We start from the raw sequence: 17929 nt of genomic DNA on the forward strand, positions 1-17929 counted from the left end.
CCAGTGGAGTGCTCCAGGGATTTTTCAGCAATGTTTCCAATTAGGGCTGGCTCTTGTTATCTGTAAAGTTCTGTATATTGTTTGTAACACAGCTGGAAGCCTGTCAGGTTCTTTTCACAACTTGTAAAAACTGGTGATTGGAAAGATGAGCTTGCAATTCTCCCCATACCCAGTCCACTCTGTAACGATCTGTTTTCTTCTGCATCTTTTTTTATTGCAGTCATGCTCTCCAGGATTTTATAGGCTTAAGTCTCCACCTGCGGGAAGGGCACCTGCTCAGTCCTTAGGTGCCTGTGTTGTATGTCAATGTCACGGACACAGTACTATGTGTGACCCTGAAACATCAATTTGTCAGGTATTACATTTCTGAACTTATGCACTAGGTTAATCTTAATGTAAAATTCATGAGTTGTGTAACTGATCTAAAAAAACGGAGGACAATATTTGAATTCAATTTTGCTTAAATAGCTTAAGTGTTAAAGTTCAAGGGGGGGGGATCATAAAAACAACCAATCTAAAGTTTTCCATTCTGATTTTCTAGAGTTCAGATTATGGACTGCTTTTTTATCTCTGAATTACTATTTGTGTAAAAAGGAAAACTAGATACCTGCAAACTAAAGAGGCAATGTACCATGTGTTGTACAATAAACACAACACTGCTCTTGTAGGTAATAATACAAGTGATCTCGTACAGTAAGATTGAATTTTAACTGATTATTTCTCCTGCTTCAATGGCTGGAACAAAGGAGAGCAGGAAGGATGAATGGCATAAGAAATTCCATAGGATACATCTGGCTAGCTACAGGCCTCCATTCTTTCTCCTTGTAAACCCATATATAACTCAGCAGGCATTTGATAGATGCTTAAAGCAAGCAGTCCCACTGCGAGTCATATCAGGGAGAGAGAAATTATGAATCGAAATAAGTTTGAATCCCTGAGGCTGGGAATAAAATGTTGTCTGCTTTCTTGTAATTATCAAATGTGGCTTTCATTCTGTCTCCTCCTTCTGCAGAATTGTCAGCACAATACTGCTGGTCACCACTGTGAGAGATGTGCACTGGGATTTTATGGTATTGTCCAAGGCTCTCCGGGTGACTGTCGGCCTTGTGCTTGTCCCCTCTCCATTTCTAGTAACAAGTAAGTAACCAAACTCATGATGCAGAATTACCTTTCCAGCAAGCAAGCACTTTGTTTTGGGCTGACTGTGTTCTTTTTCAGATGACTACAGGAGAACTGCATCATGTAAGCCATACTGAAAAGTTTCGTATCTACTTTTGCTAATTGATCTTCCTTTAAAAGTCAGAAATTGCTCCCTTGCTAATTTGTGATTAATAAATTAATAAGTGCTAGAAAATGCAACACTCAACAGATAATGAATGTGTGTTATAAAGGTATTCTCACAAATGAAGCTAGAGCAGAACTCAAGTACAACATAGCCACGAGGGAGCTGTAAAACCTCTTTTGCTCATATATTATGTTGGTATAAATGTGTTACAGTGCCTTTCTTGCTCCACTGTGGAATTTATTGATTCCTTATTTAATGTTACATGAGTTTTAGGCAATTTCTGAAAGATAGAATAATTTAAAAGCAATATAGTTATTGCAGCATAAATTTTATTGGTTGCTTTATGCTAATGAGCCTTGCCACGATGTCTCCACATGTGTTCCCAACAGATGATACTTTAGCACTTGAGATTTGTTTGTTGTTTTGCTGAGAAGCTCTTAATGATATTTGGCATCATACCGTAGTACTGCTCTGAAAAGGTTTGTGTTTCATGATTGTTCTCTTGAAAGGTTGGAAGTGTTCCTTAAAACCATTTTTCTGTGCTTTGTCTAACCTTTGGGATGTTTTAGTGACTATTTCAGCCAGTATATCTGAGAGGGTTTGGGGTTTTTTTTCTTCTTTCTTCTTCATTTTATCATTATGGGGTGGTCTGAGGTATGTTTTGAAGGAGGGAATCCCTTTCTCAAACATCAGTAGCTAAACACATCATGATCTTTCATCCACAGCAAGTGTTTTTAAGAAAACTTCCAAACCTCATAAATACAAAACTGAGAACAACAAAAACAATTATAAAAGGGGCTTAAAGAAATACCCTTTATCTCAGAAAGTTATAATGTTGACTTTACTGCACGTTTTTCTGAGTTGTACCGTTTTTCATGAATGTTTTCTGTTATGACTTGATTATATGTTCTACCTACCTATCAAGAAATGACATTCAAGTTGCAAAGAACAAGGTCAACCAAGCTTCTCAGCTTTGCACATCAGCAAATACACTGGAAAAAACTTTTTCTCTTACTAACTGGCAGTAGGAAGTGCTGAAAATACAATTTGATGCTACTTTTTTCCTGAGGCTTAAAAACCTTTGGTTGCCCAGAAATACAGATGTCAGATCAGAAAATGAGCAGGACTCTTCACCTGGGTGGTTATGGCACCCTGCTACAAGAATTCAGACCTGTTCTCCACACTGTGCTCCAGAAATTGCTTCTGTATCTTATCTAAAAGCTAACGTAAAACAGAGGAAGGGGGTGTCACTGAAGTGCTCTACACTTGAGAAATGTGTGGACTCCGGGTAGTACGCGTGTCCTGGGTGCACCCTCAAATTGCTGAGCTACCTGAGGAAGGGAGAGGAAGCAAAGCGCCAATACCTCGTGCAGCCACACAACCTGCGTGACGGTGGATGTTGTCAGGGCCTTTTGTGTCACGGTCACCTAAAAGCGATCATGAGGCTTTTTTGTTCAAAAACCTTCATAGGAGATAAGTGAATAACACCTAGTCTGCAATTAGTAAATACACTTAATCATGAGATTGTCATCCAACTTCTTAGTACTGTTGAGAGTGGTCAGATCTGAGCATGTCCAGAAACAGAACTGCTTGTGTTTTATAGAGCTTAACTTCAATGTCTCTAAACATCACAGATAGGATTGCTACTTCTGTTAGCTGTAGCCATCAACAATTTTGGTACCTGTATAGTAAACGAGGGACAGACAACTATACATCTCACTCGTGTTAAAACTGGAGGAAACCACCATTGGAGAGAGGGTGGGGAGGAGACGTTTCAAATGTGTGTATATGCCTTTCGGTGCAGCCCCATCTTCCACTTCTGATAGAGGATACCTGAACAGCTGGCTTAGGCTACATTCCTGACTTTTAGATGGATAGGTCTAGGTGGGGTAGATCCATTCCATAAAGCTACAGAATTAGGTGGAAAACAAGGGTATCACACCTTGGATTTGTGTGTGTTATGCAGCTCAGTGAAAACTCTTCAACATACTATTAAGGAAAAAAAATCAAACTACCTACAGCTATTGTATGGTAGTGAAGTAATCATAATCTGCGTGAAATGCAGGTGGTTAATGAGCTATCTCAATAGCTTCTTATGTCATGACTGACATGATAGTATTTGTGAATGGTATAATGCAATTATTTTTATTTATGAAATTTTACAAAACTGCACTAAGGTTTTAGATACTGATTTTATACTCCTCTGCAATCAGCAGTCAGCTTCAAATAGGACGAGCTGAAAAAAAAGAAAAAAAGAACAGAGCGAATGAGGTGTTCCTAGGGTTGTGGATCTATTTTTATAGAGTTGAAAATGTGTTGGATAATGAGTTTGTAAGTAATAGATCAATTTGTTTAAATTTTTTTTTTGCAAAGGTGTAATTTTATGTGCTCATTCAAGCACTATTGATTTAATGCATTATAAGCAAATTAGTACAGTCAGCATCCTGCTCTGTACCCAGAAGGAGTTCTGGGCTCACTACTAGCCACCTCTGGGCTTTTCCGGTTCTTCTTCCCCAAAGGGCTGAAAGAATTTTACAGTATTGCACCATTTTGACATTTAATTGTGTTTATTTTCACCTACCTACCTTTTTCATTTGTTTTAACCGTCTGTGCAGGCGCTTAATGCACTAATATTCCAGGAACATGATACTTTGCATAGTTCCCATAGGTACACACTGCAGTCACTAGTTACTTAGTAAAAATAATCTTGTGTCCTCTGTGATTAACATATGACCACACCTGATCATGAAAGAAGTAGATTTTAGGTTTTTCTTCTCTGTAGGCCAGTCTTTTCAGTATGTCCCTGAGAAGATCATCTGACACTGCCTTTTTAGAAGATTCCACATGGCTATGACTTTGCTTCCTTTCTTTATATCTTACCTTTGAGTAAACTCTTCCTAGCTTATCTCCTTTCATTCAAATGAAAATTAAATCAGATTGGAAAGGCTGGATGTTTGTTAGCTCAGTTTCTTAATCTTTTGTTTCATATCCTTCCCATTACTTCCTTTCCTTGATCACTGTGAGTGACAGCACCATTCAATCACACAAGCCTACAGCATAGACATTGTTGACTCCATCCCCTCTGATACAACCCTGCCAGCATTTGTCTAACTTGTGCTAGTATCACAGCAAGGCATTCACAATTTTTTTAATAGAAAGCAGGGATCTCCCACAGGTGTTTATAAACAGATAAGAAAAAAAATTTACATTAAAAATGAAGCTTCCCATGGGCCCTTCTGCACAGCTGAATTGAGTGAAATGATGCAATAGATTGGAAAAAATTTTATTTGCTTTTGTTTTAGTTTTAGCCCTTCTTGTGTTGTGGAAGGACCTAGTGATTACCGGTGTACTGCATGCCCACCTGGATATGAAGGCCAGTACTGTGAAAGGTAGGATGAATGGAAAAAGAAGAAAGAGGGACAATGAAAGGTGTGCAAGACATGAAGGAGAGCAATGTTCTTTGATACTATAAACATATATTTACTAATATTTAAACACATGTCTTCGGATAAGTTATCTCCTCTTTATACGTTGTTAAACACAGCTATAATAGGCAATTTTTATCTACACCCACTGTAAATTGATAATCAGTGTTATTTATATCACAGATATTGTCCTAGTCTTACTTTCTGATTTGTGTTGTTTGGTTTTTTTTCCCCCTGGACCTCAGAAGTTAAACTGAAAAATACAAAATTTATCTAAAATTAGATACCATGCTTATAGTGTGTCTTGATGTCACTCATACCATTTGTTCTAGTGACAATTGTGTCATCATGGGCACTGACTGTGAAAGACACTTACATATAAACATACTAATGACAAAATTGTGGGTTAATAACCTAAAGAGCAGCTATTGTCCCATCCATAGCAATGCTGTGGGATTAAGATGATCAAAATTAGCAAGTGTCTACTATGAGATTTCACTTCTAACGAAATACAAGTGGCTAGTGGGGAAAAAAAAAATCTGTAGACCAACTATTACTAATGTAGAAACTTTTTTTGTTGTAGTATAATAGAAGTTTAACTGAAAACTGTTAGGGATGTGGAATCACTATTGCATACTCCTTCCATCTAGACTGTTCCACGTCCTGTTTAAAAGTTATTATTAGTTTGTTGGACAGCTTGCAACATTTCTTCCTCTACAAATGCATACCGAGTCATGAAGCACCAAAGATTTTTTTTAATGGTTCATGAATGAATGTTCATATACATTTTGTTTACAATTCATTGTAGTACACTATGCATCTCAGTTGGCCAAACCTGGTTTTGTATTTGCAATGTCTAGATGTTCTTCTGGCTACACGGGAAACCCACAAACTCCAGGAGGCTCCTGCCAGGAATGTGAGTGTGATCAATATGGTTCCCTGCCTGTCCCCTGTGACCGTGTCACTGGACAGTGCACTTGCAAGCCTGGATTCACAGGATGGAAGTGTGTTGGCTGTGAACATCGGCATGCGCGTGATGGCATGAAATGCATTTGTACGTATACTAATGTAATTTTGGAGAATTTTTGATTGTGTTTGTTGTATTTCAGAAATTCAGTTGTGCTTGTGCATCATTCAGTTGTGTGGGTTTGTTTGAAAATAGTTGCCAGGTTTCTTACTACTTTGGCATTCTGGTCCATTTTTTTCACAAGCCTTGAGATGTTAGGAAAACTCTCAATGCTTTTTAATATGCTAACTGAAAATTGACAACAAAGCTTTGAAGGATTTCTTTTTGTGGGTTTTTGAAGTCTGTAGTTTTGCTAAAGGTTGTCACTGCTGTTGTGACAGTATTTGCTCTTGGAGAATTTTTTAGTGTTGTCCTAAACGTTTAACCAGCAATTGCAATGCTCTAAGCCATGAGTCACACAGAAAGTTTTTACCAAGGTTTGCTTGGTCATTTTGGTTCAACAATCACCCATTGGAATTTAAAAGACATAAGGAACGACAGCACAATATATCCAGGAACAAAGAAATTCCTCTGTTTAAAATAGAAAACTAATAGTCTAAAACACCAAATTACATTTCACAGTACTGGTATCTTTGCACTACCTTCAGTTTTGGTATGCACCAAGTGTCTTGTCTTTTATTATTGATTGGAATTTTTTTCCATGAAATTGGATAGTGTTTATTTTAAGCCCACAATCTTATTTACCGTGATATTGTGTTCTTACGTCTTATCAAAAAAATTCAGGTAGCAAAACCTTTCTAGAACACTTAGTCCTGACTGAAATAAGGCATTTTCCTCTCCTCCATCTCCCCCAGCTGAGCAGGAGCTAACAGGAACTAATTTTGTTGTGATTATTTAATTTTTTTTTTTATTTCTTAATCTGTACACCTTTGAATATATTGGCACAGCACAATGAACTGTTTTTAATGTTTTACCTGATTTTTATCTGTTATAGGACTTTAATTGGAACTTTTTCATTTGGAGGGGGAGGGGGGCTATGTGAGGGACATGTAACATCAAGGCAAGTAGATACCAAAAAAAGGCTCTTTTTTGTTTGGTGGGGGTTTTTTTGGGTTTGTTTTGTTTTGTGGGTCTTTTTTTCGTTTTTGTTTTTTTTTTTTTTTTTTTTCCCACAGAATGCGTTCAGTTGTTACCTCTATACCCAGAGGAGTACAGCTCTCTGATATTAAAATCAGGTAGTACAGCTCAAACAAATTGCAAACATTTTAAAGGCAAATTGGAAAAATAAAGAAACCGAAGTGCTAAAAATGACTGAAAGTATCACATCAGTCAAGAATGAAATATATGGCTTCGTTGAGTGGTTAAACAGGAAGACATTAGGCACATACGGTCAGGGACTACACAGTGTAGAACATTGTTTCACTCAACTTAATGGTTGTGATCAGCTCTGAGAGAGTGATCGGAACTTAGCAGAACTAAGCTCCTAAATGTGACTATTGAGTTCAGTGCTTTTGCATTAGTCCTGAATCCCAGATACAACACTTCTTAATGAATAGAGAGATTACTGGGAATATAGACATAAATACTTCTATTTCTATATTATTAATAATATGGCATTGGTTCATTGATGAAAAGCTTAGTGTACTTCAGAGAAATAAAGTTCTAACATCCTGCAGTGTGATGTAGTTTAGGACTTAATTCTGAACTATCATATATCTTAAGCTGTATTTTAAACTACAGGAAAATGAATGCAGATAGAGTAAGTAGCTACTTTGCTGAAATAACTACGTTTTGAGTTCCATTTTGTGGCCTACACGTCAAGGAGAATTAAAATCAAGAGTTAAGTCCATAAGTGTTACAGCCACAAAATTTGAAAATAAGGATTGTGTTTTCCAGAGTGGCTTCTAAACAAAAATGACTTAATTTTTCAACATCCTGAATACCTGTTACATTATTTCCACTACTAGCCAATGCTTTCGATCTCAGGCAGCACTTAGTACGTTTTTTACTGGTCATTTACCTTATCAGCATTCTGAAAAGTCTTCTCAATATCTAGGATGGCAGAGTTTCTTTGTACAAAACAGCCTAAATGCAAGTTATCATTTGTAATAGTTTTCCAATTTGTTAATCAGACTATTTCGTTGTGTGCGTAATAAGGTTTAAAATCCTCACCGTGAATGGGAAAAGCTGTGTGCAGGCAAATCAAATTTTCCACCTTTTTCTTTGAAAGATGTGGTTTACTGTAATCTCTGATTTAACTGCAACATATTCATGTGCCAGTGTGGAAATGTATCTAAACTACCTGTAGTGGCATTTTTACTTGAACTACATCATCAGTTTTCACCATAAAAAGAGGCCTTTGCATGTGCATATGGACATTTCATGTCATTGCTGGAAGTGAGGAATCAAATGCCAAGATTTCCCTTTAGTCATAATCCTTTGGTCATAAAAATATAAACGACCTATAGGAATGGATGGGAGGTACTTTAAATCTCCCCTATCACAGAAACTAGTCTGTTACTATTGACACCACGTCAATAACATCCATGTCATAAATTACAAAAACTGCAATTAACTATTTCAGTAGATACTTTATGCCTATTTGCTCTCACTGTATGATTTTCCCTTTGTTTAAAGGATCCTCAACCCCCATGTTACTCCAAACCTGCCGTTGCTAATGCAGGGCAATACCCCTGACATGGTAGAAAACCAACCTGATCAATAAACCATTCGCCTTTGTAGCCTGTGGTGGACACAGGGGCGGTGGCAGACAAAGGGAGCGTGGCAAGCACAGACTTGGTGGGAATTTGCCTGCGGTTAATACTGCCTCGTATGTCACAGGCTTCAGAGCATAGCTGTTTTCTTCTGATAGGGAGTCATTGCTGCAGCCCCTGATGTGCTGTAGTAGTCATTGTGCTGTCAAAGAACCATTAGAAACACCTTTTGGGGAAACTCTGAAGCTTTCCTTCCATACTCCCAGAACATTTATCTGTTCCAATCTGAGTTTAATGCAGCTGAGAATTTGGTCCGGTATACAATATAGTTTTAGTTTCCTGTATCAACCACTTCCAAAATACTAAATTCCCTTTTGACTAGCTTCAGTTGAAACGAGAGCTTAACAGTAATAATAACAGTGATTAAGTACTCTTAATGTACAGAAAATTAATGCCATATGCAGAATCCTGTTTGCATCCAATATTTCAAATGAGCTGTATGCATGTATCTACTTTTGCTTGTTTGCAGAGTTCCATTTCAAATACTGCAGTTGCATTGTACCTGTCAGAAGTGTGAAGAACCCCTAGTTAGGTGGTAAAATGGTCTAGCTTAAAGAAAGTATATGCAAATACAATCACCTATGTTTGAAAAAATCTAGTTGTAAGTAATATAAGTGGTTAAGCTGTCCAATGTTAGTACGTTATAGCTCATTTTTAGGAAAGTGAAATTTGATTTTGAATATTTAGCAAAGAATAACCATCTGAATAATGAATTTTTGGCAAATTCTGTAAGAGGTCACCACACAGTATGACGTGAAAGCTAAATAATGCATATTTAAATCTAATTAGAGAGGTATTTTAGCCACAATATTGTCATGTATTATTGTTTAAATATAACATTTATATTTTAACATATCCCTTGTCATAAGTATTCTAAAGGTTTTAGAGTGAAAATTTGCAGTCAAAAGACAGAAGAAAACCTGGAGGAGCATGCATGTTCATTAAAGTGATCTATTTCTGATAGAGCTGAAAATCTGTTTTACCAGATTCTTACTGTTTTTTTCATAACATGTCATTTTTCAGTTGCTTAGTGCATGCCACTTTTCAGTGCTGTGTTACAACAGTTATATTTTAGAAAGCTATAGGTAGAATGGAAAGAGAATATATTTTTTAAAAGCCACTGTACAAAGGAGAAGAATTTGTTTACTGCTAAATAAGAATGAAAAGATAATTACAGGTGAACGGCACAGACAGAATTCACTTCCCATTATATTCTTAGAACAGAACAATGTTGTTTTCTCTAGGATGCCATTAGGGAATGGAAAATGATACCCAATAAGTAGATTTTTTTAATAAGTAATACAAGAGTCTGAATGGTCTACTACACGTCATAAAAATTCTAAATTTTTTGCATGAGTACAGTTAATAACTGGATTATTTCCCCAGCTAAAGTGACCATCTAGATTGTCATGTACAGATACTCGTAATACTCTGCTGATGAAGGCTTCCTTGTAATTTTTGGATCAAGCCTGTAGCAATTGTGCATTTTCTTAGATTAGTAATTCTCTTGTGTATTTTTTGTTATACCTTGTGACATTCCACTTCAGTTGTAGAGTTTGTAGTATGTAAAATGAAGAACCTTAGATTGCAATGATGTTGGAACAGTGACTGTGCTTGCTACAGTGCAGTGTTTAGGAAAAAACAATCCTAGTGAGATCTTCAAGGCTTTATTGTTAAACATATGGCAAGTCAGAACTCATCTTCTGAATACTTTCAGGGCACCAGTCATGAGTACAATGGGGGCTTCCAAAAAAATTTGGCTTCAAAATTTTGAGCTCTGTTGCAACACAAACTGCAAAACCTTTCCTCAGATGTGTGCTCCTGTCACAAATGTACCGTGGGGTCAAGCAAAAACCTAAATGTAAAGCAATCGATATGGTTCTGCTGTACGAGATTAACAGGGAACAGGAAGCAATCATGACAGAGAGAGATCAAACAGATATTTCATTGTTAGGAATTTTTCTTTAACTCAGTCTTGTGGAAAAAAAAAAAAGTACCTTCAGCTGTGCTGCAGACAACAAACTTACATCTTTAGGAATTTAAATATTCAATATTGGTAGAAGGAGAAAATTATATAATCAGATTCCTTTAATACCAGTCTTGGACACTTAAATATCGTACTCTAAGCAGATTGGTGCTTGCAATGAGAGGGGGTTTTTCCCAGCTGCCAATCAGTTCCGCACGCAGGAGAACAAGGGAGCTCTAGGCACCAGTCCTGGCAGAATCAAGGTTTTCCCTATAAAATAGGGAGTAGCTCCATGATCTCAGCCCTTCCAAATGCAGAACTAAGCAGAGATGCTGTCTCTGTCAGAGGCAGATCTTGAAGAATCTGTGAAAAGAAGCATATCCTAGCTCCTACACAGTCCTTAATTCGGCAGGAGCTGGGAGCTTCTTATCACAAGCCTTCACAGAGTGAGCTGAAAAGAAAGATACTGTGTGTAACACCAGATCTAGCTTCTGCTATGTTCTGAGTTTAACAGATGTTGTGAGCCCTTATTGCACAGCCATAAGAATGAAACTTACCTCTGTGATGGACAACTGCTTCCCTGTCTGCATGAACTCCATAAGGGACGGGCACCCCTATTTGACCTAGAAGATGATAAGCTATCAGTTGTTCTCCCTTTTTTTTTGATGCATGAGCTCCTGTTGAGTTTAGACCCACACTCAATGTGTTTTGCCCAACTCAAGCACTATATAAACCTAACTAGTACTGGTATGTATCAGAACTAGCAAATGAGGCTTTCTAAATAACAAAACTCAGAAATAAACCTGAGTTGGTACTTTAAACCTCGATCTAGATCTGAATTTTCCTGGATTTTGGAGACATACTGATCATGCAAACTTCCTGAAAACAGCAGCAATGGCAATTGCTCACGCAATTGGAGGAACACTTTGTGGCTCAGACATGTGATTTTTTTATTTTACATTATCTTGTCTTTGTAAGATGGAACAAGTGGTTAGATGTCCCTAAACTTACAGTGTTTTTTACTACTTGAGCAATTTTTTTTTTTTTTTTAATTTCTTTGGCATGCATACTTTGGAGATGCTTCTTACAAGAGGTAAGTCAGAGTCCTTACAGGACTTCTTGTGCATGAGAAAGTGTGGTGAAAATGGAAAATGCAGTAATTTGCATTAATTGCTTGCTGGACTATTGTAATATTGACTGCATGATTTGCTTCTTACGTGCTTGCACTGCAGTAATAGTCTGAATTTAGGGCTGCATTTGTTAATATTAGACACAAATTTATTCTGACAGTTTTATAGATAGACACAGAACTATTTAGTCATGCAAAATATAGTCATGCTCTTGAAATATTTCCTGTAGCTACAGTACATTTCAGACTGTTTATTGGAGCAGCTTAGTCCTGTCTCGTCTAGTCAACTGTGGTCCTCACTTGATGTAGTTTCTCTTTTCAACCTGAGTATCATGCAAGAAGTGTTAATTTATACTAAATGCTCACTTATCAATTGTTTACTCATTGACAGTACTTCATATCTTCATAAGCTGTTAATTTTTTTCTTATTGGTGTGAATTGAGTTTGTCTTTAACATGTAGCAAAATTTTAGCATTTTATTTCCAAGCATCTGACAATTTTGAGGTTGAATAGATTTAACTTGTTTCATAAGTGAAATAATATATCAGAAAAAAACCCAAACCCAACAAAGAACAAAACCCAACTCTTCTCAGGTCCGAGATCACTTATTTGCATCCTGCAAAATGATTACCAGGTCTACTTACCTTCTTGACCAGCTACAGAACAGGTGTTTGTTACGTAAAACATTCAGTTGGCTGTAAAACTTGCTTTTCCTCTAATTCTCTCAGACTTCTGAAAGCAAGCACACAGATGACAAGAGCTGGGATGGTAATCAGCTTTTTTTTTTTTTTAATTTCGCATAGAAACATAAGTCAAAATGTATCATGCCCACAGTTAACAACTGCAGAGGAGCTCCAGTGCAGTTCAGCTTATGTAACAACATACTGTGAAATAGGAGGAAGAAGTCTGCAAATGGAAGCGATGAAAATGCAAAAGGAAGTCTTAAAATAACAGTATCTAGCTTTCGGCGCCCACTTCTTACTGCACTAATCCAGCATCTATCTTGTCACCTTTTCAATCATCACATGACTTTCACAGTGAATTAAACTAGTATTCATTATTCTTTTCTCTGTATTTGACTCCACTCCTTGCTATATTGAACAGCCAACCTACAGAATAAGAACAACATTTAGATAACTGTGAAAATTTTAAAGAACAGGAAAGATTTAATCTACATGAAGAATAGATTTCAAGAAAAATACTGTAATTCTCTGTTGAAAATTACTTCTCTTCTTCTACAGAAACACGCGTGTGGTTTAGTGTTTTTTTTTAGCCATTGAGCTACCTAGGAATGTTGCTGAAAGAAATAATTACATACTTGTAAAAGTTTAGGTACAACCCTCCATGTCTCTTAACATCACTAGTGAATTCATTATTTCACAGTTTGCTCCATCTCCTGAGGTCTTGTTTAGGTTTGCCAGTTCTGTGTAGCATCTTTATGCAGCGAAACAGAAAGGCATTCCCACAACTCTGTTCCAAAGGATGAAGAATTTCCCTGTCTGCAGCATAAATGACAGAAAATTGTAAGGTTATGAGAATTGCTTGTGATAGTTAGTAGAAAGCAAGGGGGGTAAAATGCAAACTCCTTTCGGTATATGCAGCACACACCAGTATTTTTCATGCTAAAGAGTATTTGCAAGAAAGGAACCATACATGAAAAACTTTTAGGTTGGTTAGTGAAAAGGAGGTAGGGAAAAGCACTTCTTAAAAGAAAACTATCAGTATTTTTACCTGAACTCTTTCTACTGTCTGCATTACAAGTTAGCATGCTTGGCCATGCTGTTATAGGACTATAAAGTATGTAAATTTTAAGATTTCTTTAGTTTTTTATGTTCATATCCACAGCCATATTATACTTCTTAAAGTGCTCTTTAGATTTTCCAAATTACTTGTCCACTTTTCTCAAACTTCATCCAAGTTGCTTTCTAATTTAGGTTTTTATATTGGCTAGTCCATAATGGACAACATTAATTATTTCCTCTTTTTGTGAGGTAAGCCTACCAATTTTGCTCTTCATGTTTTATATTAAACTGTCCCATTACCAAGTCCTAAGCAATAAGGTCTTCCCTGTTCCCCAGTTGTTGTTTCCATTTTTTCTCACACTATGCTTTTGGGGTAAATTATCTGAAATCAGTGTTATCCCTCAGAGAATTGTACGTGTGCCATAAAATTTCTAACTCAAACATCTGTCAAACATTTAGCGGGAATAAATATGCTTTGCTGTTCTTCTCCCCAGCTTGTGATGATGAATGCACAGGACTCCTTCTCAGTGAACTGAATCGGCTAAACCAGATGATCCTGAGTGTTAACCTTAGTGGTCCACTACCTGCTCCATACAGAACGTTGCACGGTTTTGAGAATATGACACAGGAATTAAAGGTATGTTCATCGTATTCACATACATAAATAATATGGCTTCAGTACAACTGTACTTGAATCTGTTCAAACATTGTAATAAATAAATCTTGCCGCAGTAATTTGTGTACATATGTGCAAGGAATTATACTGCAGGCACAGAAAAACTGATGTCGCATGCAAATAAAATGGTGTTCATGCTGGTGGTCCATAAAGTGGTTATGTATTTTATATGCTGTATGTGCCCTTCCATACTTACATGTTCTCCACTAAACTGTGTAAAGCTGTCAAGACTCCTGAGAAAAGTGTGTTGGATGGATGTGACACAAGAGTCAATGACAAAGGGGAGTTGCATGCTGTAATGAAAAAGAAATTGTTGATGCTTCTTCACCACAGTATTTGGAAGCACTGAGATCCATTAAATACAGATTTTCACTCCTCCTTCTCTCTTCCCCAACAGCATTTGCTTTCACCTCAGCGAGCACCAGAGAGACTTCTTCAGCTAGCACAAGGAAATCTGGATACCTTGGTGACAGAAATGGATGAACTACTGACAAGAGTAAGTCTATGATCACGTTGGGGTCTATGGGTTTGGTTAAGGCTGCATAATGACAGAAATCTTCTGAATATGAATTAAACATGAATGAATAGATGAATTATAAGATGCTTCTCAGTCTCAGTGTTTGAAATGGCAGCAAGTCCTCTAACAACCTCTTTTTGTGGGCCAATACCTTGAAATATATTTTCTGCAAAACTTTACAATAAGAAAACTTTGTAGCACTCATGCAGAGCACCCAAGAATGAGCTTATTTGGAAAAGCTGACACTAAAAGAAAAAGAATTCTAGATACACCATTTATGGGCTTTCCCATGACTTCAGCTGCAGGTTATGTTACAAACCTAATGGCAACAAAACCATGGGATTACCACTCAGTTTCTCATGTCTGGAGTTTTTCTTTGACTGGCCAAGGCTTTTGGAAACTCAACCAGCTGGTTTCTTTCCTTTTCTTCTGAACATTAGTACTGTCTCCAGTAAGGCTATCTGCTTTCTGCATCACCAACATCATCTCATCATATTTCCTTTCAAATCTTCCGAGTCTGACTGTCTCAAAATAGTTCTCAGCCTGTTTCTCTTTTAAGATTGCCTGTTGTAATACAAGTAGCCTGGCTTCACTCAGAGTTACTTAGTGTCCAACCATCTCGAGCGCTTTATAGGAAAAGTTTTGCTGTTTTGCAGTTTCATTTTTGATTTTGGGTTACCTGTTGTGTTAGCTTGTTTCTCCAGCAGCTCTAGAGCAAATGGTAGCCTAGCCTCATTCACTTATTTTAAAGAAATTTTATAGCAAGGCAATGAAAGTCCTGGCTTAACAAAAAAGTTCTCATTAAGAGTCAATGAATGAAGTAATTGACAAGGGGACAATATTTAAAGGGAGAATTCAAATATATGCACAAGGTGTGAGAGTTTAGTTAAATATATGTGTTCTGTATTTCATTTATGAGGGTAGTGAGAGTCTTCTGGATTTCAATCGTTGTGCTATTTACTCATCTTATTAGGAAAGTTTTATTTCAATATAGACCTTATTTTGGTCAGCGAAAGACATTGTCTAAGAAAATAATATAAATTGTGCCACCTAGTGGAGAAAAAAATAGGGAAATAGACCAGCCACAATAAAAATACAGCTGTCTGAAATATATTGATATGAAGGACTAGCAAAAATCATGTTCCTGAGTTGTGCTCCCTTGCATTGAAATAGCCAAGACATGGATTACTGTACTGATGTATATACAACTGAGAGAATATACCAAAACCCCATACACTTTCAGCAGCATGTCTTCAAATTATTCATGGCTTACGGAACTAAAATTTTTGGAGAAACTGGTTTGTTTGTGTGGATTATATTCAATTTTGAAAAAACCTATGAAATCATGGGTAGTGGGTAAGACAGCATCTGTAGTGTGTTTGCATATGTATGCATGTATGTGCGTGTCTATACACGCCCACACACACGTATGTATACGCAGGTATCTATCTATACATACTGTCATTGTGAGTGTAAAGAAAGCTTGTTTTTTCACTTCTGCTTGATCTTTTATTTTTCTGCCAGAAATAACCATGGTAGTTTTAAGTCTAGGTGGATTTTTAACTCATGACAGCCCAACAAGCAGGGAAGATTATATTTCTTGTATTACAATTTCTCAGTCGTAGGCTGAGACAATTTTTTTCCTTTGCATAGTTGCTCTTTTTAGTATCCTTTTCCATTTACCCCCCCACCCCCAAATTAAATAAATTTTAATCCCCCATGGAGATGACCTAAAATAATGTTTCAAATTCTGACCTTCTGTAGACTAGTCTTGGAAGGAAAAGTATTGAAGGTGTGATCTTAGGGGAGTTACTGTGGTGGCCAGATCATCACTGCTTCCCTTTGTGCAGTTTTCTGCTGTTGCAATGAGTAAGTAGCCTTATGATCTCCAGTTATCCTTACAGAGAGTTGTTAATGGGAATGCAGTTGGGTTTTTTAATTTGGGGACTGGCAACAGGCGGCAGTCTGTGTTCTATGTCTGTAAATAGGAGTAATGTCCCAAAACCAAGAGTTAGTCCTCATGTAGTGTGTTCAAGTCTCATTTCCAAATGAAGATATAGCTGATAACCACATAATGGCTAACACTTGGAGCACATGGTACAACCATAGACAGCAAATTTTTTCCCTGTATCTGACTTGCAAGCTCACTAAATTTTCAAAGTGAAACCAGCAGTGATGGCGGAAAAGGTTGATGGGGATTGGTAAGGAGGCTATTTCCATGAAAAAAAAATTCTATCCATTTAAGATAAAATATAGAAGACAGTAGCATTTAGTCAGTACAAAACCTTTCAGGTTTTTGCTTCCTTGTGGTGTCTTTTCAACCAGTGATCTCTTACATCAGTGCAGCACTCCTTTTTCTTTTTTCCTATCATGTTCTTTCTTTCATTCACTCTGCTATACAGAAGATCCTCACATCTTTCTCCCACTAATTACATTCTTACATGTTTGCATGCACATTCCCACATCTACCACCAGAAGCAGACCTCAGACTCTTCAATTCCTCTCAGTTCACTAGTTTTAGTCAAAAACCCCTCTTTTCTTCTAATCAGATACCTTCAGAGCTTTCAAGAAAGACAGGGATCAGAATCACTCCTCTTGACTGAAATGCTTCTTTTGACTTTGTAAACTTTTTCATTTCTCCCATACCACTGAATTTCTCAAGCTCAAAAATTTCTGGAAGTAGTAGCAAAGCAACTTAGTCTGCAATAGTTGGAAGGATTTGGAGGGAGAGCCAAGAACTTCCATCTGTACAGTGAGGTCTGTGTTTACTCCTCCTTCTGTGGTCTGCAGCTCAGTAGCTGGAGAAATTCCTATGGGGCCTCCCTTCCGGATGTTATCCAGAGGAGTTTCTTATGGCTTGATTAAGACCTCAGACTAAACACAAAAACAAACCCAAAACAAAAATTGCTAATACTTGCTGATAGTCTAAGTTGCTAAGTGGCTAATAGTCTTTAGATTGGGACAGGGCCTTCCATGGAACTTTCATCACTAACTACAAGCTGTGAAGATCACCAAAGCAGGTTCACTGATCTCAGATACTTTCTTTACTAGATTTCCATCACAGGGATCTCCTTTATGCCAAAAAGTCTTATTTGTGTCCAGACTTCTTGAAGATTCATTCCAAACACTTGCTCTGGGTTCAATCTGCCTGACCCTTATTGCTCTCTTATTGTGCCTGTTTAAATTGTTAGGAGATGCTGAAGACACCTTATAGAAATGGTGAACTGTAGTAAACTGAAGATACAGAAAACGAGTAGGACTATATTAACAAATGGAAACATTTAATTAGCCATGGAATGGCTAGGTACTGTGTGAAGGATGTTTTCCATTGAATTTGCTTTATGGAGTTAAAGCTAGACCAGGTAATGAAACCAAAGGTTATTTTTCAGCAAAGCAAATTATGACCAAATACAGAAAGCCTTCAGTGGAGCTGAATGGGATTTAAGTA

At 37.1% G+C, this 17929-nt stretch overlaps 1 protein-coding gene across 1 annotated transcript in view; it reads left to right on the forward strand.

The window, feature by feature from the left end:
- Positions 1 to 220: 220 nt before the first annotated feature.
- The window catches only part of LAMA2 (laminin, alpha 2), a gene marked incomplete at its 5' end in the record, with an annotated part of 113985 nt that continues 96276 nt past the window's right edge, over positions 221 to 17929 (forward strand). The window contains 6 exons of the mRNA XM_009702647.1: positions 221 to 355; positions 1013 to 1137; positions 4588 to 4674; positions 5571 to 5764; positions 13783 to 13925; positions 14362 to 14460. Coding sequence (XP_009700949.1) covers positions 221 to 355; positions 1013 to 1137; positions 4588 to 4674; positions 5571 to 5764; positions 13783 to 13925; positions 14362 to 14460 — 783 coding nt within the window. The remainder of the gene's footprint in view (positions 356 to 1012; positions 1138 to 4587; positions 4675 to 5570; positions 5765 to 13782; positions 13926 to 14361; positions 14461 to 17929) is intronic.

This window comes from Cariama cristata, unplaced genomic scaffold (genome assembly GCF_000690535.1).
Source record: "Cariama cristata isolate BGI_N322 unplaced genomic scaffold, ASM69053v1 scaffold20836, whole genome shotgun sequence".
In the NCBI taxonomy this organism is placed as follows: domain Eukaryota; kingdom Metazoa; phylum Chordata; class Aves; order Cariamiformes; family Cariamidae; genus Cariama; species Cariama cristata.